Source organism: Musca vetustissima, unplaced genomic scaffold (genome assembly GCF_032173495.1).
Source record: "Musca vetustissima isolate MV318-11 ecotype Yass unplaced genomic scaffold, APGP_CSIRO_Mvet_v1 utg15810, whole genome shotgun sequence".
Classification (NCBI taxonomy): Eukaryota; Metazoa; Arthropoda; class Insecta; order Diptera; family Muscidae; genus Musca; species Musca vetustissima.
In genome coordinates this window covers 51,629-75,478 of record NW_026874643.1, presented here as the reverse complement: position 1 = coordinate 75,478, position 23,850 = coordinate 51,629, and the positions used below count along the sequence as shown (strand labels likewise).

The 23,850-nt window shown below is 37.5% G+C and overlaps 3 protein-coding genes across 3 annotated transcripts; 2 read left to right on the top strand and 1 right to left on the bottom strand.

Moving 5' to 3' along the window:
• Positions 1 to 1,485: 1,485 nt before the first annotated feature.
• On the top strand, positions 1,486 to 18,028 carry LOC133335371 (spondin-1). The gene is made up of 6 exons (XM_061543653.1): positions 1,486 to 1,689; positions 15,575 to 15,969; positions 16,046 to 16,733; positions 16,801 to 16,972; positions 17,039 to 17,505; positions 17,561 to 18,028. The coding sequence occupies exons 1-6, from the start codon at positions 1,494 to 1,496 to the stop codon at positions 18,019 to 18,021; spliced, it is 2,379 nt and encodes a 792-aa protein (XP_061399637.1). The 5' UTR covers positions 1,486 to 1,493; the 3' UTR covers positions 18,022 to 18,028.
• Positions 18,029 to 19,388: 1,360 nt separating this feature from the next.
• LOC133335382 (U7 snRNA-associated Sm-like protein LSm11) lies at positions 19,389 to 21,464 on the top strand. The gene is made up of 2 exons (XM_061543664.1): positions 19,389 to 19,397; positions 20,583 to 21,464. Exons 1-2 carry the CDS (start codon positions 19,389 to 19,391, stop codon positions 21,462 to 21,464), a joined length of 891 nt encoding a protein of 296 aa, XP_061399648.1.
• A 525-nt stretch (positions 21,465 to 21,989) lies between these two features.
• Positions 21,990 to 23,414, bottom strand: LOC133335393 (periodic tryptophan protein 1 homolog). Its single transcript, XM_061543670.1, has one exon. The coding sequence runs from the start codon at positions 23,412 to 23,414 to the stop codon at positions 21,993 to 21,995; it is 1,422 nt and encodes a 473-aa protein (XP_061399654.1). The 3' UTR covers positions 21,990 to 21,992.
• Between the last annotated feature and the right edge of the window lie 436 nt (positions 23,415 to 23,850).

Below are 23,850 nucleotides of genomic sequence, written 5' to 3'. Positions count from 1 at the left end.
TCTTCATTAAAAAATTAATTTATTTTATTTTCCGATATCTTAATGCTTCTATTTTTTTCGCGTCTATTATACCGTATTTCAATTTGATTTGACAAGTATGCAAAGAAAACAAATATGTTTATCCATTTGTGATTAAATTCGCGAATTACAACAAATGGGAATTAATTTAATTTATATTTAAATTATATTTAAAATATTTAAAACCGCTATAACTTTTGTGCGCAGCATCCGAATTTGTGAACGCGAACAGATTTCGAATCAGCATATTTTTCTTAACCTATGTACCATATACCATAAATGTGCTCGCAAAAAATTTTTTAATTTTTTTTTTAATGGAATTTTAAAAGAATTTTGTAATTTCCCATATATGTTTCGATTTGCACGAAATTTGGTATAGCGTACTGAATTGAGTCTAGAATGATGAGTGCTAAGTGATGTGTCCCATGGAAAGCAGATGACTCTAAATCTGCCAGAATGAAATTAAATTGATCATAAGTTGCAGAAAGACATGAGTATGGTCCTTCGAGGGAACATTGATATGCAATTGTAAGGATACATATGTAGAAAATGCCCAAAATGGTGAAGGCTATTATACAGTCGGCTCAGTCCAACTTTACTAATTTCTTTACCTTTTTTTATCTATTATAAAAATATTTATAAAAATATATTCAAAATTTTCAAATCAATTTTATAAAACATTTTACAACAAACTTGAATACATACCCACATCACCACTCTACTCTGTCTTCCCCTCCTACCATTTATTGCCTTCTATATTCCCCTCTTACCAATTATTGTGGCGCCTCTGAGAACATCTCTCTCTTAGTGTCTGCAGAGATATGAATTTCATATTTTCCCATCTCAAAACTATAAAAAAAAAATATTGTCTTCGCTGTTGGAGATGCAAACACAAAAATCCAAAAAGAATTTCGAATCAGTCATCTCGTGTGCGTTCTTCAATCAACTTCTCTGGTCTCGCTGTTGTCTGGTGGATACGGTACGGTAGAAAATTTTCAAATAAAAGGAAAAATAAGTGAAGTGAAATAAAATAAAAAAAATAAAAACGAATCAAAACAATTATCACAACACACAATTGAAAACCGACAAACACAAACGGTTGCTCTTAAAAGGTTGATGGCTTAAAAAATTATTGCAGAGCATATTTAAAAAAATATATGTATAATAAATCGTATTCCTAAAGAAGTTGCAATTTTCTTGTTTTGAAAAAGTGATAATACTCAACTGGCAGACAAGTGATAAGTAGTGAAAAAATAAGTTGAATAATAAAAAAATTAAAACAAAAATACATATATAAGAAAAATATAGTGTCTTATCATTTCAAATATTCCAAAAAAATTTCAATATTGTGATGTTCTAGAAATGAAATACAAAAAAAAAATCTCCCATCAATCATTCTTCTTCATTCCATGGTGTTGAAAATATTCTATATTTTTTTTCCTTCCACTATTTTATTTTTTTAGTGTTTAATTAAAATGCTGCTGGCTAACCGTTCAGCCGGACTACTATTCTATTTTTGCCTAATCGCTGTGATTTGTGTGACATATGTCAATGGCTGCACTCGTGCTCCAACACATTTGCCGCATGGAAGGCGCACACGCGGCGACAATGGTTACAGACTAATTGTGGCTGATGGCCCAAGTGGCTATGTGCCCGGAAAGGCCTATAATAGTAAGTAGAGTGTGTTTATATATATATATGTAAAGATATATACACATAAATATACCTAATATCCATGTTTATTGTTTTGTGTCATCGAAAGAAAAACATTTTTGTGTTGAACATAAAAATATTGGCCCCACACTTCATTAATTTTGTGCTAGACGTGTGGGAGTAAATATGTATGTATGTTGTTGCAATATTACACTGTCGCAGCACATAAAATAAAAATGACTATGGGGATTAATTAAAATAAGAAATCAAAGGCTAGACTAGCTAGCCTTTTAGTAGACTCAAGTTTATTGCCATTAATTTAAGAAGAAAAAAAAACTATGAAAAAATATTGTGTAAAATATATATATATATATATATATATTCAGCATAAACATTTATGTGTAAAGGCAGAACAACATTTCAGAAAAATTAAATAAATATTTTTTAATGGGTATTTTAAAACAAAATGATTTTTTCAAGGACCAACAGAGTTGTATATATACAGGTCTCAGAAAAAATATTTTAAAAATCCACGCCTTATGTAGGTTGAGGAAAAAATTAGTTTAGAAATCTGCGCCTTATGTAGGTTCAAAATGCATAATTCTTTAATAAATACTTTTAAAAAATAAAAGCCATTCGTAAAATACAAAAAAAACATCTTTTATTTTCTTTATTTTGCTACATTTACTGTAAAAAAAAACATAGGATAGGATGGGCCTTACCACAGTGTTATACAACGAGTGTATAGTCGATGATTTTAGCCCCCAGCTTTTCCCAATGGAGTTCTTGCATGCATAGAGTGCAATCAGATCTCTCTTCGCCCGTTCCTCAGCGTTCCTATTCCATCGTAGTTGACAGTCCAGGGTTGTACCAAGGTATTTGCTTCTGGAGATAGATGAAGTTGCACTCCATCCAGTGTTGGTGGAGCAAAAACGCCGAGCTTACGCTTCCTAGTGAACATTACCAGTTCAGTCATTGTTAGATTTTCACCAAGGCCATTCGCTCTGGCCCAATGCGACAGCGTCAGTAAGGCTCTTTGCATAATCTCCGAGATTAACGGAAATTTTCCGGATATCAATCACCATCAATCACCACGTCGTCCACATAAGCTACAACTTGATACCTTTCCCGTCCAGTTCCATCAGTATATAATTAATTACCAATAGCCATAGCAACGGCGGGAGCACCCCTCCCTGAGGTGTACCTCTAGTTACTGTTTTTCTGATTTTTGTATCCCCCACACTTGAATTTATAATTCTGCTGTTTAGCATTTTATCTATCCAATATGTAAGGGTTTCAGGTATGCCAACTCCTTTAAGTGAATGGTTTATGGATTCAAGTTTAACGTTGTTAAAGGCTCCCTCTATATCTAGGAAGGCGGCCAGCGTAAAGTTTGAATTTTCCATATTCCTCTCAATTTACCCTACCACGTCGTGCATTGCTTATTCTACAGACTTGCCATTTATGTATGCATGTTGTGCGTTGCTGAGAGAGGTGGTGTCTATACGACTCCTAATCTCCAGGTCGATCAGTCTTTCGACAGTCTTGAGGAGAAAGGATGATAAGCTAATGGGTCTATAGTCCTTTGGTGCAGAGTGGCTTGGTTTCCCCGCATTGGGAATGTAAGTAACCTTTACCTCGTTCCATAGATCCGTATAGATCCACTCAAGGATCAGATATATACTTGGCGAGGCAAATTGAAGCATCGCCGGTAAGATTCCATCTGGTGATTTATACGGTTTGAATGTATTGACTGTCCATCGTATCTTATTTTTGTTAGTCACCTTGCCAATGAGATTCAAATCCGGAGTCACAAGAGACTGAGTGTCATCACGTTCACCGTCGATGGTATCCATATCTTTGCAACCTGGCAAATGAGTCTCAGCTAGGAGATTAAGAGCCTCAGAACCAGAGTCCGTCCACGCTCCATCCTGCTTCTTGATACTTTCGATGGACTTCGGATCCTTGGAGAGTAGCCTTCGAAACCTAGCAGCGTCGTTGACTCCTTCTTTTGACTCACAGAAATTTATCCAAGACTTTTTCTTTGCGCGTTTTATCTCACTCTTGTATTTGTTGAAACTAGCTCTGTAGGAGTTCCAATCAATGTCGAGTTTAGATTTATGCGCCCTGTTGTACAGTCGTCTGGTCGCTTTTCTGAGCTCACCAAGTTCCTTGTTCCACCACACTGGCTGAGATTTTTTCCCAGGGTATGTAAGCGGACAGGATTCCTTATGGCATCTAAGAAGATCGTCCGTTAAATTGTCCACAGCCCCGTTAAGTTCCACAGCTGTTCCTAAGTTTGTATTAAGAGTCAGCTGGGAGTTCATTAGCTTCGTGAATTTCTCCCAGTTTGTTCTCCTTGGATTCCGACAAGGCTGTGGTATCTTTAAATGATCCGAAAAGGAACATTCGTAAGATACCCTCCAATTGCTGATGACGGAGTCACCTAGATTTGAGAGGGTTAAGTCAATGACCTCCTCTCTATCCCTAATTTTAAAGGTCGGATCGCTACCCCTATTACATATACGTAAATTATAGGATAGAATGAAATCGAAAATGGACTCACCTCATTTATTAGTGTCCTTGCTACCCCATTGAAAATGGTGTGCATATGCGTCGCATCCCAGGATGACGTTGCAGGTGCAACAATTGCCGCCGGTACTGGGTTATTACCTCCCTGCACCGTAACTTTATTCTTTTTACTTCTTTTACCCATCGTAGTTAATTTATTTAAGGGCACTACCCCGATCCATTTTGGTCCTCTTTTTCTAAAATATATTTTTGTCCAAAACATTTTTATTTCTTTTTCTTTCTGATTTTTGTCCAACATATTTTTTTCTTTTTGATTTTTGTCCAAAAATATATTTTTGTTCCAGCAAATATTTTTTGTAGTTTTAGTTTTGATTTTCTATCAAATATTTTATTTGTATAATTCGAAACATTAGGTACTTTTCCAGTAATAATAAGACAGAGGCTCTTCTTTTTTAAATAATGAAAACAAAATTCAAAATCGGCGCTTATTTTAGTACATCAAAAATATATTTAAAAAAATCTCTTCTTTAGGTTTTAAAAAAACGTCCTTATTAGGAGGTGATATTTTTAAATTTGTTTTATTAAGGACTATCAATTCATGATCTCAATATGAAAAAATAAAAAAAAAAAAACACTTTTACATAAAGTACATTACAAATGTAACATATACACATACATACGTTTATTTGTGTTATTCTAAAAATAATAAATGGAATTTCCCAGAAAAAGAAAGACGAAAAAACAATTAATTCTTACACTGTAAGTGTAATTAATTAAATCATAGACATGACAGTTAAAAACATCTACGAGTTTATAAAAAAGATATATAAAATATAAACATGTCACTATACTTAGCTCCAGAAATGGCAAGAGTAACATTTATATATAAATTCTTTATATTATTAAAAAAAGTAATTAATTTTAATCGACAAAAATATATAACAAATAATTTTAAAAGTAATTTTTTGGAAACACTAAAATCTATTTTTTCGAATACGGTTCAACTTTTTGTTTTGGCCTTGGTGTACACATTTTAGGTTGACGCCGCAGCGCCCTAGAACATGTCGCCAAATGGGTATTCATTTCATTTTGATTATCAAATAGAATATTACATTTTGCACATGCATATGAAGTTCGTACAACAGAATTTTCAACTTTCATATTGCCGGCAATTTCTTTGGTACGGCCAATGGCTTTTATATGTTGTACTTTTAATGAAGAAGATACCTCCTGTTCTTTACCACTGCAATGGCTTTCATGAGCCTTCAGCGGATTTAAACGACCAAAACCCATATTACATTTTTTACAGTGATACGGATACATGGCACCGGTATGTTTAATACGATGTGTATTATAACGATGTTCGGTATTTAAATGTTCCTCACAAAACTCACAGTAGTATATACGTCTGGCAGTTTTCGGTACATAGAAGAACATTAGCAAATACTTATTGACGGCTGGTGGTATGGTGTTTTTCTCAATTAATTTGTTCGTATAGCAATTGGCATACCAAACAACAATTAGATTTACCAAACGTTTCATATCGCATAGCTGTAAATCTAGTCGTAATGTTTCATTGACATTTTTCGTTAACAGGCTAAAGGTGTCTTCCGTTTCGGGTTGTTTATTGCTAAAGACATTACAAAATGGTTTACAGGCATTTGCAAAGGTTTTTGCCAGCTTTTCCTTTTCTTCACATTCTTCGATTGTATATAAATCTTCAATTTCGGGTTTTTTAATAATGTAAAGCTAGAAAAGTATGGAAGATGTATGATAAATTGTTGTGTAATTTATTAAACGGAAATAATTCTAAATGCTTACCCCAACTTTTTCCAAAAGTTCTTTATCTTTTTCATCATTGTAATCCTCAACTAATTGTTTGGAAATCTACGAATATTATTTTATATATTAGTTAAATATATTTAACATTCAAGTATTTAAAATTTGATAGCCATACCTTTGAATCTGTTTTAGTCTCCTGGGTATTTTGAACGGGTTTTATTTCATCCTCCTGGAAAATATCATAGATGTAATGAAATTAAAAGAAAATTCAAACATTTATTTAAACATATTTTTTTTAACATCCTACACAGGCGTGGATTAAAAAAATATTTTTTTAACATCGTACACAGGGGAGTTTCCAATCTCCTTCCAATCATCTTCCCCGATGGCGGGTCTCCATGATGTGCAGAGTGAAACTGACCTAGGTCTCCTAGATCAACTTTTCTCTGCACTTCGTGGAAACCTTCGAGATCTTCGGATCCACCGTGGACCAAAATGGATCGGGGTAATGCCCTTATATAAATCAACAACAATGGGTAAAAGGAGCAAAAAAAAAAATAAAGTTACGGTGCAGGGAGTTAATAACCCAGTACCGGCGGCAATCGTTGGTGAGCCACGTGTCGTCGAGATCAAGCAATTGTGATCCGGCTGTTCTAGGTGTGGATGCCTTGGCACCTGCAGCTGAATCTGTTACAAGTGCATCAATTCCAAACCAAAACGTTGACGAACCGGCTATTCCTTTGGCAAATGAGCATGTCAAGACTGATGAAAATCAGTCTCTGGCTGACAGGACTGCAGTTCTGGGAGGGGACGACCTACACGGGAATCTAAACGCTATCCGCGATAGTCTAGAGAAGCAACGTATGGAACTCTTCGACCTATTAGACAGACTGATACCGGAAGAGAAATGTGGGGATACGCTTCCGGAGGAACTGAATCTTACCCTAACTGATGTTGAGCTGGACACCACGGTGATCCCAGCCAACCCTACACAGGGGGATTGATGTAATATTAACGTAGGAAGCGCAGACCCTGTTGACCGACCGACTTCAAGTCTGATTACAACAGGTCATATGTCCGCACTTGCCGACAATAAACTTCAGAGGCAATCTGCGACGGAGACGATGGGGAATCTGTCAAGACCACAGCAACGGACAACGGCTCAAAGGTTGGGAAGGCCCGAGAAGTAGCTGATGCGAAACATTACAAACGTGCTGTTTCGTATCTCCACAAATTCGTGAGGTACACCTCATCAAGAGTAAGATGAGATACGTTCGAAACAATCAAGCGCACGCTCTCCATCGTGAACTCGAGATGGTGTAGTAGGTAGGAACAGAAAAAGGCTATTGAGAACATCCCGAACCAAATTGATCACCCATAAGGGTGATCCATTCACCTTTTGTCGCCTAGTGACAGAGGTGAAGCTAAAGTTTTGGGTGGATCCACTAGTGGTCGAAATAGGAAGAAGGAAAGTCAGGAAAGGAACCATAGTCTCCTGGGAGAGCAAATGTCGCCCCACTGAGCAAATCTGTGATGCAAATGTCACCCAAGAAGACGATGACTTCTCGTTTGGCTGACCCTTCTATCTCATATGCGGCCATCGCTGGACAACAAACGGCGGAGAAACAGACAGCCAAAAGGAAAAGCAAAAGACAGCGTAAGCCATATGACAGACCGACCAAGGTAGCCGCTGATGAAATCCTTCAAGTGGCAATCATTGACAAATCGGATCCTCATGGCAGGATCAGTGATAGTCATTGGGAGCCCTTCGGTCGGCCATCGTCTGCGGGTCGGATCAAGAGGATCTTCAATTTGGTAGTGCCTTCATGAAGAATGGGTGCCAAAGTCATCAACTTTCTGAACAAGAAATCTAAGGATTTCCTTGCGAAACCCGTTGTCGGCTTTGGTGCGCTCTGAGAAGGAGCCAACCTTGCTGCGGTCTCCCTATCCGAAATCCCAACCAAACGGGTCCTCTCAGCCTGGGTTCCCCCACCTTCAGTGGACAAGGAACTCCTGCTGAAAATGTTGGCGCTGCAAAATCCCAGCCTCACTATATCGAGCTGGACTGTTTCAATTCCACTTACCACTTGTTCCAATAGATCATCTAATATTTCCGATTCGTGGCTTTTATTTAAATCGCTTTCCTTATCCTCATTTGCACTACCGATTTCTTTTTTCGATTCCAAGTTCTCTGGTTGTGTCGTCTTGGTTGATAGCCCATCTTTATTAAGAGTATCCAACTTAGTTACATTATTCGATGCTGCTGGTGGTGGTATACTTTCCGGTGTTTCATCTGGTGTCACATCATCGATTGGCATTTCTTCTAGAATACTTTCGATATTGATGCGATTTGCTTTTAGATCACGCTGGAAATAAAAAAATATTAGTAAAATTTTAGGAAAAAAATATTCATATTATTACCTGTAGAAAATCAACCACACTATCCGAAAGACCCAATTGTGTAGATTCCATTGTGGTTTTTTCCTCCGGAATGGGAGATTTTTGTGTTCGCTTACATTGTTGTTCTGCCTCTAAATGGGGAGGAGATGTGGCACGACGTTTTCTAGTCGAAGGTGTTTTTGGTACATTTTTCGTTGATGGAGTTTTGGCGGCTTTTCTTGCCGAGGGTGGCCTGCCAGTTCGTTTTTTAATACCACCCACCACATCATTGGTGTTTTGTTTTGGTGGGGTAGCAGGTGATGATGGTTTAATATTTGTGGTGGTTTCCTCCTGTTTTTTGGGAGTGGCGGGGTCTACACTATTTTGACCACGCTCACCTTCTTTGCCCCTGGGAGAATTAGTTGGGGACATGGTTGGTTTCACTGGCGTTACGGATTTCTCCATATCGGGCATAGAGGACTTTGGTGAAGGCTGTGGCATTTCACTTTGATTTGGCACTTGTGGTGATATATTTTGACTGTTCAGTATCGGTGTTAAAACTTCACTCTTTATATTCGGTAATATTTGAATATTTTCTATTAGAATTTTAGTATGGCGTTTGATGGGCTTTTTAATAAGTGGTGATTTGATCCGCACATGTTGACCGACAATTTCACTACCAATCGATTTGAATATTTGTTTTTTAACGCTGCGCATTTTTTGTAGAACCTCCTTTTTGCGTGCCGAACGGTTCACTGCATAACTTTTATAATCAAGATTATGCGTTTTCGTTGGAGGAGAGGAGGAGGAGGTACGTTTCGTGACAATATCAATTGAAGCTTGGCGTACCCTTAAACGTGATGCTAACGATGCTGGTGGAGGTGGATCGGATTTTCTTATTGTTATGTCAGAGGGGATATTTTGTAGCAATGATTCTGTAGATGCCTGTGTTTTGTATTGGGTTAAATTATTTACCAATGACTCTTGAAGACTTTTTTCAGTGAAATTTTGTTTACAATAATTCGAACGACTGGGTGTAATTTCTATACCCTCCACAGGGCATGCAGTAACCGCATTATTTTGAACCTTAGATATAGTGATGCCCTTGGGGAGTTTAAATGTATTCATCTTCGTCTGATCAAAGGCTTTTTTGCTCTCCTCTTCCTCCTCAATTGGATATTGTTTTAGATTTTTGGGACTTATTGAGGGGCTCTTTTGTAAATTATTATGTGGGGTCTTAAAATGCCCCCCTTCGTCATTCTTCTGGCCCGAAGTGCAACGTAAAATTTTCACCGACAAATTACGGGTTTTTTGTGGTGTAGCAAAATTGTTAGGGGTATCTTTTGAGGAAACGGGTGACTTAGAGGGTGCCCTTATTTTATGGTGATCTGTTGTCGCATTTGTTCCTGTAGCTGTGGGTGTCGTAATTAGATTTGCTTTAACCAAATTCAATTTACATTGTGGTGATGGAGATTTTTTTGTTTTAAATTCTGGTGTCTTTGGGGTAAAGGATTTGTTGCTCAGTTTTTCATTGGTTTTCTCTTTAGATTTGGGACTTTGTTTAAGGAATAAATCTTCAGCTTTCATGGGAGTGCGATCGCCTCTATCCATATTTATGAAAGAACGAACTGGTGTAATTTTTTCCTTTTTAATTTGAGATAAATTGGGTACTCGTTGTGTTGGCATTCTCCTGTTGGAGGGAGATTTGCCAAGCCTCATAAGTTCGGGGGGAAGTTCTGCATGAAAAACTTCCATTGTTGAGGGGATTTTGGGTGGTAAATTATTTAAAGTTTTCAAAGGACTCTTGGGGGGCATTTGTTGGCCTATGGATTTCAGCGGACTTTTGGTAAGGTGTTGAGCAACCAAGGCTTTAGGATTTGCTGCATTTTTAATTAAAACCTGATTAACTACTGTCGGATTAATATTTTCATGGCTAATTATTGGCTTGCCTTGTATGCTTCTGGCTTTTTTATTTGTTTTACTAAATTTTCCTTTATATTCCTCCGGATTTTCTTTCATTTCTGTGGAGGTTAGATTTTTATTTTTTGTTATTGCAGGTTTACTTTTTCGAGAAGGTTCATTTTGGTTCATTGGCTTTGGACTTTGTTGTTCACATTTTTTAGGAATATCCTCTTCCTTTGCGAGATCTTCTTCCTTAGTTTCTTCTTCCATTTTATCACCCAAAACCTCTGTATTCTCTTTTGTGGTTTCCTCCGTCGGTCCTCCGTCCATATTTAAAAGTTCATCATTATCATCTCCCAAAGCCTTTTCCAGGGCCTTGGTTAAATCTTCATTTAAAAGATTTTCAAATTCATCCAAATCTTCATCATTTTCATTGTCAGCTGCTGAATTGTTATGTTCCTGGATTTGATCGTTTTTAAATTCGTCCGTTTCCTTTGATTTTTCTTCTCCAACCGCAGTGCTTTTATTTTCAAATTTATTAGCATTTTCTTTAATTTCTGCCTCATCTTCTTCTTCTTCTCGATCATTAGAAACCAAATCCCTGTTACTAGTAATCGTTTCATCCACATGCAAACGTAAATCATTATTTTCCATTTCTTCTTCTGCAGTTTCGGAATGTTCTTCCGACTTCTCTTCAGTTTCAGGTTCATTTTGGTCTTTACTTTGATTTTCTTCTATCGACAGCTTGGTTTGGTTTTTCAACTTCTCTTCATCATCGTTATTTTTATTGGTGTCCATGGTTGGTTTTTCGTTGTTGGTTCCGGAAGGCTTAATTTCCTCACCATCTTCCTTTTGATTGTTTTCAGTTCCTTTTTTCTCTGTACTTTTTTCCTTATTCTCTTCATTATTTTGTTTCTCATTGCCCTCCTCCTTTGTAAGACCCATAAATTTATTATAAATTGCCAAATCATCAGCATTTTCTTCATCATTTTCTAAATCAGACATTGAATAGTCCTGAATTTTCTCGTCTTCAGCATTTACCTCTTCTGTGTCGGAGTTCTTGTCCTCTCCTGGCTTTTGGGCTTCCTCGGCAATGTCCTTCTCAGAGGTTTCTTTGGCTTGCAAACCATTCTCTTCTGTAGCATTTGCATTCTTCTTTATATCCATGTTCTCCTTATTCTCTTGACCCTCTTCCATGTCTTCTAAATCGGACATAGAATAATCATGAATTTCTTCTTCGGTCTTTTCTTTTTCTATTTCAAGATCTTCACTTTGTTTCTCGAGTTCATTTTCCACATTTTGGCTGGGTTCTTGCAAAGCCTTCTGTTGGGGCTCTTCCTCCGATTGTTGTTTCTCTTCCATATCTTCCAAATCCGACATAGAAAAATCATGATTTAGCTCTTCTTCCTTTTCATTCTCTACGTCTTCTGCTGTATCAAGACATGTGTCTCCCTCTTCCGTCGGAGTTTCTTTGTCATTGTCTTCTGAAATGTCGTTCTCTTTAGGAGTTACTTTGGCCTTTTCTTCTGACTCCTTCTCTTCCGTAGTTTCTTTATTCTTTTCTTCTATATCTTCTTCCTCGGGATTTTCTTTGTCCATTTCTTCAATATCTTTCTCCTCGGGATTTTCATTGTCCATTTCTTGTGAATCTTTTTCCTTATTTTCCATCGATGTCTCCAATTGATTTATGAGCATATCCAAGTCGTCTTCATTGTCCAAATCTTTACTCAACAAAGATTTCAAATCATTAACAATGGTGGGTTCTTCTTCCTCGATAGGGTTTTCACAGCTTCTCCTTTTTTCTAAATTATTTTCGGCATACAGTAATGTTGACGAATTCTCTTCGCTAAGGCCCTCTTCAAATTTTTCAGTTTCCAAAATATCTTTGGTATCTAAAATCTCCGATTTGGTTGGTGACTCCTTGGCAACTTCATCTGATAGTCTCCGAGATGGAATGTTACCCTGCTTCCTGGATGTTGGTGTAACATTGGAATATCTCTCAATTTTTGGAGACGTATTTTTTGGTGAATTTGAAGATTTTTGCGATTTTGGTGTAACGACGTTTGGAGATCGTGCAGTTTTAGATGAATTTGAAGATTTTGGTGTAACGACGTTTGGAGATCGTGCAGTTTTAGATGAATTTGAAGATTTTGGTGTAACGCCGTTTGGAGCTCGTACAGTTTTTGGAGTTGTGTTACACGATTTTGCCGCCTTAGTTGAGGACTTTGCAGATTTTGGGGTAACATTTACATTTTTGTCTTCTTTTTGTGAGGCATGTTTGTCACTCCTTTTAGTTTTGGGAGAGGATTTTGCTTCGTTGTTTTCATTTGGTGATAATCTGTTCATAGGTATTTTGAATTTGTCCCCTTCTGTTGAAGAGGAACTTTCCGCTTCAATTTCGTTGTCCTCTGTTGAACCTATCTCCTTTTCTTTAGGCATAGAACTACTGTTGAGGCAATCTTCAAGATCAAGTTCATCCATATCTAAGTCAGCCATTAATTTCAATTGCAAAATCGATTTTCTTTTATCCGATTTTGTATCACTTTTCAACTTCTCATTCTCTTCTTTGTTACATTCCTCTACAGCGGCATCATTCGGTTCATTATCTTTTGTAACAACGCATATACTATCCTCAATGTTATCCAATAAATCGTCGACATCTTCCAGGCCATCCAAACCACTTAAAAGGTTCTTTAGGCCATCTTTTTTACTCGAACCTTTAGAAGTTTGGCATTCATCTTTCTTGGAGGTTTCAGTTACTTCACTGCTTTTATCATCTTTTTCTTCATCTTCTCCGGTAAGTGTTGCATTTAATTCATCTTCTTCATCCATTATATTTTCCTCTTCTTCTTGAACCATTTTTAGCTTAGATTTGTTATTTTTCTTAATTTTAGTATCGTCATGATTGTCTGTTTCCTCCTCCACTAATTCCAAATCCATTTGTATACGTTTCATTAACGTACTATTCATATCGCAATCCTCTTCTTCATCTTCTTTGTCTGAATTGGTATTTTCAGTAGATTTCGATACTGAATTCTTTTTAGCTTCACTTTCCTCCTCCTCCTCTTCTTCATTTTCCTTCTCAACAATTGTCTCATCTAAATTGTCTACAAGATTCAGGGATACATCACAATCTTCCAAGGCATTTAATATGGACATATTTGCCAAGGCGGCACCTTTAACACTATCCCTCTTCTCTTGGCTTTTCTCATTTATGGTCTCATCCAAATTGTCTACCAAATTTAAGGTAACATCACATTCCTTTAAGGCATTTAATATCGATGTGTTGGCCAAAGTGGAATGTTTTTTAGAATTTACATTTTTCTTACCACCACCTGCTGCTGATGCATCCCTTCTACCACCACCACCTCCTCTTTGACACAAGGCCTTAAAAGCTGAAGCCTTTCTTTCTACAATTTCTTCTTCGTCGTCAGCATCATCATCGGACCATTTACAATCATCTTCGGCCACACCAGATTCTTCACTTTCATCCATTTCACGTAATGTACGATTAACTAACTCCTCCACAGCATATACCATAAAATCAGCATTCGATTGGAATTTTATTCGATCATTGTGCGTCTGATATATGTGCCGCATAAAGGACTGTAATCTTGTGAAGATTTTACACTTACACAATTGACATTTCATGGCAAATTTGCCATTTGTGGCCACCATGATTTCTCCACAACTTTGGTATTCCGATTCATCGACGATTGTTTGGTTTAAGGTGGGCATTTTGAAAAGAGCTATAGGAAAGTTAAAACAAAAAGATTATTTTTTACGATATAAAGGAGAGAGATTGTGTTTAGTTTAAATTTTTTTAAATTATTTACTTACATTTGTTTTTAATTAGTATCAAAAACTTGCTTTATTTTATTTATAACAAATGAATAAAAATGCCTCTAGAAAATTTGGCGCCTTTTCATGTAGTGGTATTTGAACAAATCCGAACGTGTTTTTAAGCAAAACAAGGCACAACTCCTTTTAGCTGCAAAGGGAAGAGGGAGAACAATTAATTCCATTATAAATTTTCTTATCTTGTTTACTCACCTTGGTTTTTAAATAATAACAAATATCGGCTTTATTTTGTTTATAACAATTGAATAAAAATGCGTCTGGCAAATTTGGTGGCTTTTCATGTAGTGGAATTTGAACAAATCTGAACACGTCTATTAGCAAAACCAGGCAAAACTCCTTTTAGCGGCACAGTAAAGAGAGGGAGAATAATTATTTTCATTATTTATGTCTTTCCTTAAATTATTTACTTACATTTCTTGTTAAATAATTATATTTTATTTGTAACAAATGAATAAAAAGGTGTCTGGCAAATTTGGCGGCTTTTCGTCAAGTAATATTCAAACAAATCCAGACGCGTCTATCGTCTCGCTGTCTACTGATGAATATGAGTATTTGAGTACCTGGTATTCATTACGGATTAATAACACAATAAGTAATACTGCAATGACAACGTATGGCAAGCTGCCAGTAGCTGATGTAATAACGACATTAATGGGTATTTTGAGTATAGCACTTCATTTTTATTATTTTTTTCGCAATTTCTGGACAAATTCTGGTTACTTAAACTCTAATTGTGTTTCTCAATATTTACCAATTAAATATAAGTGGCCTGGTAACACATTAATATTATATATTTTGAAATTGTGCTGATAGTAAGTGTTTAAGTACTTAACACTCATTATGGATTGATAACCCGCCAAGTTTGGCTGCAAATAGACATATATCGATGTAAAAACGGCCTTGATGTATATTATGAGGAGATTATTTACTATTTATTGGTTTCAAGATAATTTTCTGTGTATAAACGTAAATTTTGTTGTTGTTGTCCCTATATTCAAAGAGAATGTAAGTGGCCTGGCAACACATTAAACACTTATATCAAAATTGTGGTGGTAATGAGTATTTAAGGACTTGCCACTCATTATGAATTGATAACACGTCAAATATACATGTAATATTAATGTAAGGTAAATAAAGAGAAATTTATGTAAAAAAGGCCATATCAGTGTTGTTATCAATGTTAAAGTAATTTCTTTACAATTTTCCGTATATAATCGTTAATTTTGCGGCATAAACATATAATTTGAGATCCGTATAATGCACTTCAAATAAAGTACAGGAGATTTGGCAACACATAAAACCCATATATTAAAACTTAGGAAATTTGTGTAAAAACGGCATTTAATATGTATATTTAATTTTTTGTTTAAAAAAACGCATGATTTATATTGCTTATTGTCCGTGTATTTTAATCACCGATTTACTTTTTTTATTTACCCCTTTTCAGTTCTTCTACTCGGTTCCCGTACCCATTCGAAAGTTCAACATTTCACCCATTTCTCAATTACCGCAGAAGCTCATATTGGTGGAAGACGACCAATTCCCGCTAATCCACAACGTGTGGGACGTTTCCAACTTTTCAGTGACTCCTTGACCAAGTTCAGCGATCGTTGTGTTAATACCGTTGCTGAGGCAGATGATTTACCCAAGACGGAAATTCAAGTTATGTGGGTGGCGCCTGAAGCTGGTTCGGGTTGTGTGTCATTGTCGGCAATGGTATATGAGGGACCACGATCGTGGTTCTCCGATGATGGCCAGTTGACACAGGTTATTTGTGAGCGCAAAGTTGACCACACCACCATTCAGAAGGAGTGCTGTGCCTGTGATGAGGCCAAATATAGTGTAAGTCAATAACTACACAATGTAACAATAAATTAGGTGATCCTAAAAAATTATTTTTTTTTCATTTCCTTTCCAGTTTGTTTTTGAGGGCATTTGGTCCAATGAAACCCACCCGAAAGATTATCCCTTTGCCGTGTGGCTAACCCATTTCTCTGACATCATTGGTGCTTCGCATGAGACCAACTTTTCGTTCTGGGGTGAAAATCACATTGCCACCGATGGTTTTAAATCTTTGGCTGAATTCGGTTCTCCCAGTGCCTTGGAAGCGGAATTAAGAACCAAAGGTCCCAGGCTACGTACACTCATTAAGGCTGCTGGCCTTTGGTATCCCAATGTAAATTCCAATACTTCTTCCACGTTCCGTGTCGATCGTAAACATAATAAAGTTTCGATGGTTTCAATGTTTGGTCCATCACCTGATTGGGTTGTGGGTATTAGCGGTGTTGATTTGTGTACCGCCGATTGTTCATGGAAAGAGTCAATGGATTTCGATTTATATCCATGGGATGCGGGTACGGATAGTGGTATCACCTATATGTCTCCAAATTTGGAGACACAACCACGTGAAAGGATGTATCGTATAACACCAATGTACCCTGAAGATCCACGTGCTCCGTTCTATAATCCTGTCACTAAGACAATGAAGCCATTGGCTAAGCTGTATATTCGTAGGGAGAAGATTATTTCCCGTACCTGTGATGATGACTTTTTGCAAGCTTTGCAGTTGGAGGTTTCCGATGATACTGAGGATCAGGATACAAGAGGTAGGATTTAAAGTGAAATGGATATGGAAAATTTCGAACTGAAAATGTTACTTCCTTCTCTTTTCAGTTGAATGCCAGGTTACAGATTATACCCCTTGGGCGCCATGTTCGGTAACTTGCGGTAAGGGTATACGCATGCGCACTCGTAAATATGTTAATCCCGAAAAGGCTGAAATGGCCAAGTGCAATCGGCAATTGGTGTCAAAGGAAATGTGTGCCGCTGCCATTCCCGAATGCGGGTAAGTTGCAACAGAAGGGGTATTTTTTGCCCAAGGTTCTCAAAATTTTATTTGTTTTTCCTTTAGAAATCAACAAGATGACGAAGATGAGGGCGAAAATTTGGCAAATTCCTCTTCGTTGGTCAATGAAAATGGTGAGGGAACTGGCATTTGTCAAACCACTCCCTGGAGTGGTTGGTCAGAATGTTCCGCTTCCTGCGGTATTGGTATTACAATGAGAACTCGCACATTCATAAATCATTTGGGTCGTAAACGTTGTCCTCACATTAGCGTGGTGGAGAAACAAAAATGTATGCGTCCCGAATGTACCTTCGAAGAAGTAGAATTACCCGATCCCATGTGTCCCACCACTCAGTGGAGTGATTGGAGTCCCTGCTCGGCCACTTGTGGTAAGGGTGTTACTATTCGCACTCGGGTGTTGCTGCTGGAGGAGGGTAGCGTCAAGGAGGAGTGTACCAAACGCATGGAATTGAATCAGCAGAAGGAATGTACCGTTGCTCAGGATTGTAATATTAATTTTGAAATGGCCAAGGGTGAGTACGGGGACCTCAAAGAGATCCAAAAATTTAAGAAAACATTTCTTTTCAGAAATCTGTGCCAGCCGTTTTGACAGTGGCCCCTGTCGCGGCAGCTATATGCGTTATGGTTACAACAAGGACACCGGTCGCTGTGAAACCTTTACCTATGGTGGCTGTCGTGGTAATCGCAATAACTTCCTGACCGAAGCTGATTGCATGAACACCTGTGGACGTTTGTCGGCGACAACTAACAGCCAACCGCAACAAATTACCACTTCTAGACCTGCTCCATTGCTGAATATTCCATCATATCGTCCATATAATTCGGGTGTTAGCACCAACAGTAATGATGACACGGTCCCAGAGGGTTGCATCATGTCCGAATGGTCTAATTGGTCGGAGTGCAGTGTACGTTGTGGTCTAGGCTATTCGGAACGTTATCGTTATGTTATTTCCGAACCTAAAAATGGCGGTCAACCATGTCCTAAGCGCACCGTGAAGAAGCGTCGTTGCACCATGACAGATTGTTAGAATGGAGTGTGTGTCGTGAGTCCTCGATGGGAGGATGTGAAATATATAAGTTTTCTTGTTGAAATAATAATAATAATTATTTTATAATATTTTTTTGGCTTATGTATGTTTTAATTCAATAAAGCATGTAGATTTGTATGTGTGGAATGTTTTTTGAGTTTTATGACACTAAGATCGTGGTACAAAGCCAACAACAATTAAGGAGGTTAAGAAATCAGGGAGCTACGTATAAGTGGGAGGAACTCTATATATATATGCATAGATACTGAGGAGGTTCCTATCTCTATAGATATTCGTATAGGTTGGAAAGGTCTCTATAGAGGTTTGTATAGATGATAAAGAGCTCTATAAAGGTCCGTATAGGTGGGGATATCTGTGTAGGTGATGAAAATCTCAATAGAAGACTGTATAGATGGTGAGGAGCTCTATAGAGGTCCGTATAGGTGGTGAGGAGCTCTATAGAGGTCCGTGTAGGTGGTGAGGAGCTCTATAGAGGTCCGTGTAGGTGGTGAGGAGCTCTATAGAGGTCCGTATAGGTGTTGTGGAGCTCTATAGAAGTCTGTACATGTGGTGAGGAGCTCTATAGAGGTCCGTACAGGTGGTGAGGAGCTCTATAGAGGTCTGTACAGTTGGTGAGAAACTCTATATAGGTATGCATAGGTGGTGAGAAGCTCTATAGGGGTACGTATAGGTGATGAGTGTCGCTATAGAGATTTGTATGGATGGTGAAGAGCTCTGTTGGGGTTCGTACAGGCTGTGAAAATCACTACAGAGGTTCGTATAGGTTTTGATGAGTTTTATAGAGCACCGTGTAGGTTGTGATAATCTGTATAGAACACTGTATTGGTAGTGAGGAGCACTATAGAGTTATTTATAGGTGGTAATATGCTTCCCTCTTTATGGGGAGAGGATCGTATAGGTACTGATGAGGTTCGTATAGGCGTTAGATCTTTATAGAGGTTTATAAAGGAGGTGAACAACTCTATAGAGGTACGTGTAGGTGTTGAAGAGCCCTATTGAGTTCGGTATAGGTGGTGAGGAGCTCTGTTGGCGGCGAAGAGTCCTATAAAGGCATGTATATGAGGTGAGAAGCTTTGTAGAGCTCCGTATAGGCCATGCAATGCCCAATAGAGGTCGATGTATATGGCGAGGTCCTCTAAAGGGGTTCATGTTGGTGGTGAAGATCTACACATAACTTTTTATATAAGGTGAGGAGCACTCAAAAGGACCATATAACTATGAGTGGGAGGGGAGGAACTCTATAGAAGGCCGTACAGGTACGGAATATATTAGTTCCATGGTTAGAAGTATAGAGGTTTGCTTATGTGGTGAAGTGTTCCATAGGTTTAAGACGCCAACGACAATGCATGTTCTTAGTAAGTACAAAATTTCTTCAAGAAAAGTTAAATATAGGTCTATTTTTGTTGCATACACCCTCATGTGAACATACCGCTCATTTTCAGTATGCTGAAGATCATGAACGAATTTTCCAAATCAGCTTGTCTGTAATTTGATATTTCTAAGGCCAAACAGAAATCCTCTTAGCAGAGAATTTATAAAGACATATTTACCATACCGATTTTAGATATTTGGAAAAGTGTATGGTGTACAAATGTTCGGTTAAAAAAATATAAACATCATTTGAGATCCAGTGCTATAGCCTCGTTCAAGAATCTATAAAAATCTTATACTAATCGAAATTGATTTCGGTTTTTTCCCTCACACATTTCAAAAATTTTATCACTTTTCGTACGTATGGGAACAGGCTATATATGTTGCCAGCCATTTTTGCACTCGTTTCTGTCAATTTTACTTTAACATGTAGGGAGCTTCGTTGTTTTACTTAACGGGTGTTTTCTACCTCCTTCTGAGCATTTTTACTGTTGCGGATTAAATGCAAGTACATATTCGACGGAATTAAAATTTTAGTTGAGCTAAATTAGACATAAATATAAAATTATATATATCCCTCTCCCCCCTATACGTTAGTGTCATATGTTATTACTTCATAGTGAATAACACGCTCAAATGGGCATTTGTACAGAATAATACTCTGCGGCGTGTTTACACACATTTTGTGACAGTTGTACATCAGGGAACGTCTCTTGCCTTTATTTCTTGGTATGCATTAACTTATCGCAATGAATAAACCGGAAAAACTATATTCATCGGATTAAATGCAAGTATTGTCATTTAAATAATATTAATTTCAAATATTCCGAGCTTTACAGAAGTTATTCATACAGATGCCATTGACTTCTGTTATCATATCACAGTGAATATCATTTGTAAAGGGATAGTGTAGAAGAAGAATTTGCATTATTGCAAATGAATTGCCGCACTACGAAGCTCCAAACTCCAACCATTCCCCGCTGGAATCCCTAATTGAATGTGAACAGATTGCGCCACTTTAGAGGCAGAATATTTTGAAAGTTCCACTACAGGTATGTCTAAGTGTCCTGATAAGAACAATTTAAATGTTTCATTGCTTCCAGACCCAGACAAAAATTAACATGGCGAGTATTTTTAAAAGACATATTTAATTTATTTGTCTTTTGTAGGTCTTATCAAAAATTGATTCCAAAGAAGAGGGCCATGTCACATCAAATGAAACATCAAAACCCATTCCCGAAGACAAGGACAAACTACAAGAAAAGGAAAATGAAAGAAATACTCAACCATCCACCTCTATGGAAACCCAATTAGATGAATTGGATATAACCAGTGAAAGCTTTAATCCTTTACGTTGTCTATATGCCAACGATTTTCGGGTGACAGAGAAGCAACCTAAAGTTATTTATCAAAATATGGCAGCATTTGAAACCGCCTTGAAAAAAGTTGGCATTTGGGATGTGGGTAAAAGACCCAAAAGTCATAAACAATCGGAAAGTGCTGCTACCAGCAAGGATTCAACAAAAATCCTCGTTGAAGAGGAGAAAAATCAACGACGTTTCCAGGAACATCAAATGGCCATTCGTACCAAAGCGAAAATTAAAAGTAAACACACCCGGAATATTCTAACACAAATGCATAATGCTGTAGGTCCCCTAAAGGCCTTGAATGAATATATTAGTTCTGGTGAACGAGTGCATGTTATGGTACGTAAAGAAAAAGGTATAAAGGGTTATGTTGAGGGTGTCCTTAAGCTCTATGATCGTCATTGGAATTTGTTGTTAACTGAAGTGGAGGAATGTTACACGCAGCGTAAACATAAATTTTGCGAAGATAATATTGTTATGCCTAAGGAGGGGAGTCATGAGGGAGATGAGGAAGAGTGTTCCCGAAGACTTCGGGAATTTGGAATAAAATTACCCAAACAGATAATTAGAAGTCTTAATCGTAAAACAGTGGAAATAAAACGGTATCTACCTCAGCTACTACTTCGTGGCGAGCATGTGGTATTAGTGCATTCGGTTAAGGAGATAGAAGGGAAGATATTGTAGTTAAGGTATTTTTTTAAATAAAAATTTATTTTTATAAAAAATTCATTTTTCTAGAAGCCACCTAGGTGTGGATTCTCACAAAATATTTATTAAAATATATTTTTGAAGCATCCACAGGTATTTTTAAAAAAATATTTTTGTAGCATTCAGATAAGGCGATAATTTTTTAAAAAATATTTTTTGGAGCATCCGTACATGGCGAGGATTTTTTAAAAAATATTTTGAAGCAGCTATTTTTCATGATCACAAAGTTCGTGGATTTTAAAAAAATATTTTTTCATGATAACCAAAGGCGTTAAAATTAAAAAAAATAATTTTAGAGATCCACATAATGCGGGGGGAAAAAATATTTTTTCGAGTTCAAAACAATACGAAAAAATCTTTTAGTTTCGTTTAGTTTAAATTTTATTTACTATTTTGAAATAAAAACATTATTTTTTTAATACACTGTATACAAATATAAAAACTTTGTAAAAAAATAGAGAAAGAAAGGAGAGGGAGTTTGGGTGGGAGAAAACGCCTGCGTTACTATTCTTGAGCCTCACCACCAACCCCGAAGACTTGTCGCACTGCCTCGAAATTCTTAATATTAAATACCCGACAACGAGGTGGCTTCTCGCCGCCAAAAGCCAGCGTGAAGGGATCCTCGGGACACTGTTTCATACACTGCAAACGGCCCATTTGGAAATCGTGTGAGTAGACGGGTTTAATTTCGGTGCCATTGAAATTCCAGATTTTCAAATAACCCTCTGTGGAGGTGGTAGTCAAAAGATTCTTAACTTCCGAATTAAAGCAAATGCCGGAAATTTCTTCATCATGGGCTTTGTAGGACCACAGCAATTTTTTAGCCTGCCTCTTATCGGCATAATGCAGCGAACCATCATTGGAGCCAACAATGAAGTAGTTGGGATCTGTACAATTCCATAGCACCTTTTCCACCTCTCCCGGTGTTGACCATTTAACAAATGATGCATTAACAAATTCTGGATCACGACAATCGAAGAGTCGTACCACACCATCGGCACTGCCCGTTAATATGCATTGAGCTTCACTGGGATGGAATTCAATGGAATGGACTTTTTCCTCAAACGCTGTAATGGTGGTGTGGGGCTGACCTTCATCCATATCCCATAGAATCAATGTTTGATCCACCGATCCGGAAGCCAAAATATGTTCATAATGACGATTCCAGGACAAATCCAATACGGCATCCTTGTGGCCAAATGCTTCCTTTTGCTTCTTACGGCTACCCTTGGAACCCAATTTGAAGGTGGGCTCAATGGAATCTTGTATATCCAAATCCCAGACTGTAATCACCGGATCCATACAACCAATGGCACACATGTTACCCGGTTTATCACTACCCGGATCATGATTCATCCATTCAATGCACAACGGGAAACTTGGTAACAAGAAATCGTGATGGGTATACAAACTCTCCTCTTCTTCATTGAAAACCCACACTTCCATATTGGCGGCATCATCTTGAACATGGCCCACAAGCAACAGATTATCTGTGGGTTTAATAATTTCATCTTCCGCCTCGGAATCATCATCTTCATCGGGTAATTGATGGTCAGGATCGACAATATTTCCAATATCGGCCACACGTACATTACCCTCAGCATCGTATTGTTCAAAGCCAAATTCATCGTTAATGCTGCGTGTCTCAGCCCGTTCATCATCTTCATCAATATTCTCATCGTCATCTCCGTCTTCGTTTTCATTATCTACCTCCATACCAGTTTCATTCTCATCGCCGTCGTCATCATCATCGTCTTCGTGCTCCCCATCACTGTCCAAACGATCTTTGGTTTCTTTAATCACCCGGGCCAACTCCTCTTGGGTCAATACAATTTTATCCGGACGCTCTTTGGCAATGCCGCGTGGTACAAAACACAAGGCTGGCACGAAATCAATGGTTGCCTCTGCTGGTCCTTCTTCCTCCATGGTGTTTTGTGTTAACAGGTAATTGGTTTCTTAAATAAAAATTCTCGGCACGGGTGGAAAATGTAAACACGTGCTCTCGTCTTTGAGAATGTCGAATTAAGAAAAAAACATCCAATTAGAGATGACATTTCATTGTTTTGATTTGTCTACAGTGGCAGGGTTGTATTTTTCGTTGTGCTATCGATAGTTTTGCTATCGATTATTGCTTAAGACGCAGTTAGTGAATGAAGTAGCGTGGCAGTGTGGTTCTTTGCTCTCTATGAAGAAAATGAATAGAAAAATAGTTACGAACTGGAGAAACAGAAAACCCAAGATTTTGTAAAAAAATTCTATAAATAGAGTAAGCCTTGAAAAAATATTTTTTATAAAAATCAACGACTTGAAAAAAATGTTCTATAAAAATCGACCCCTTGAAAAAATGTTCTTTGAAAATCCA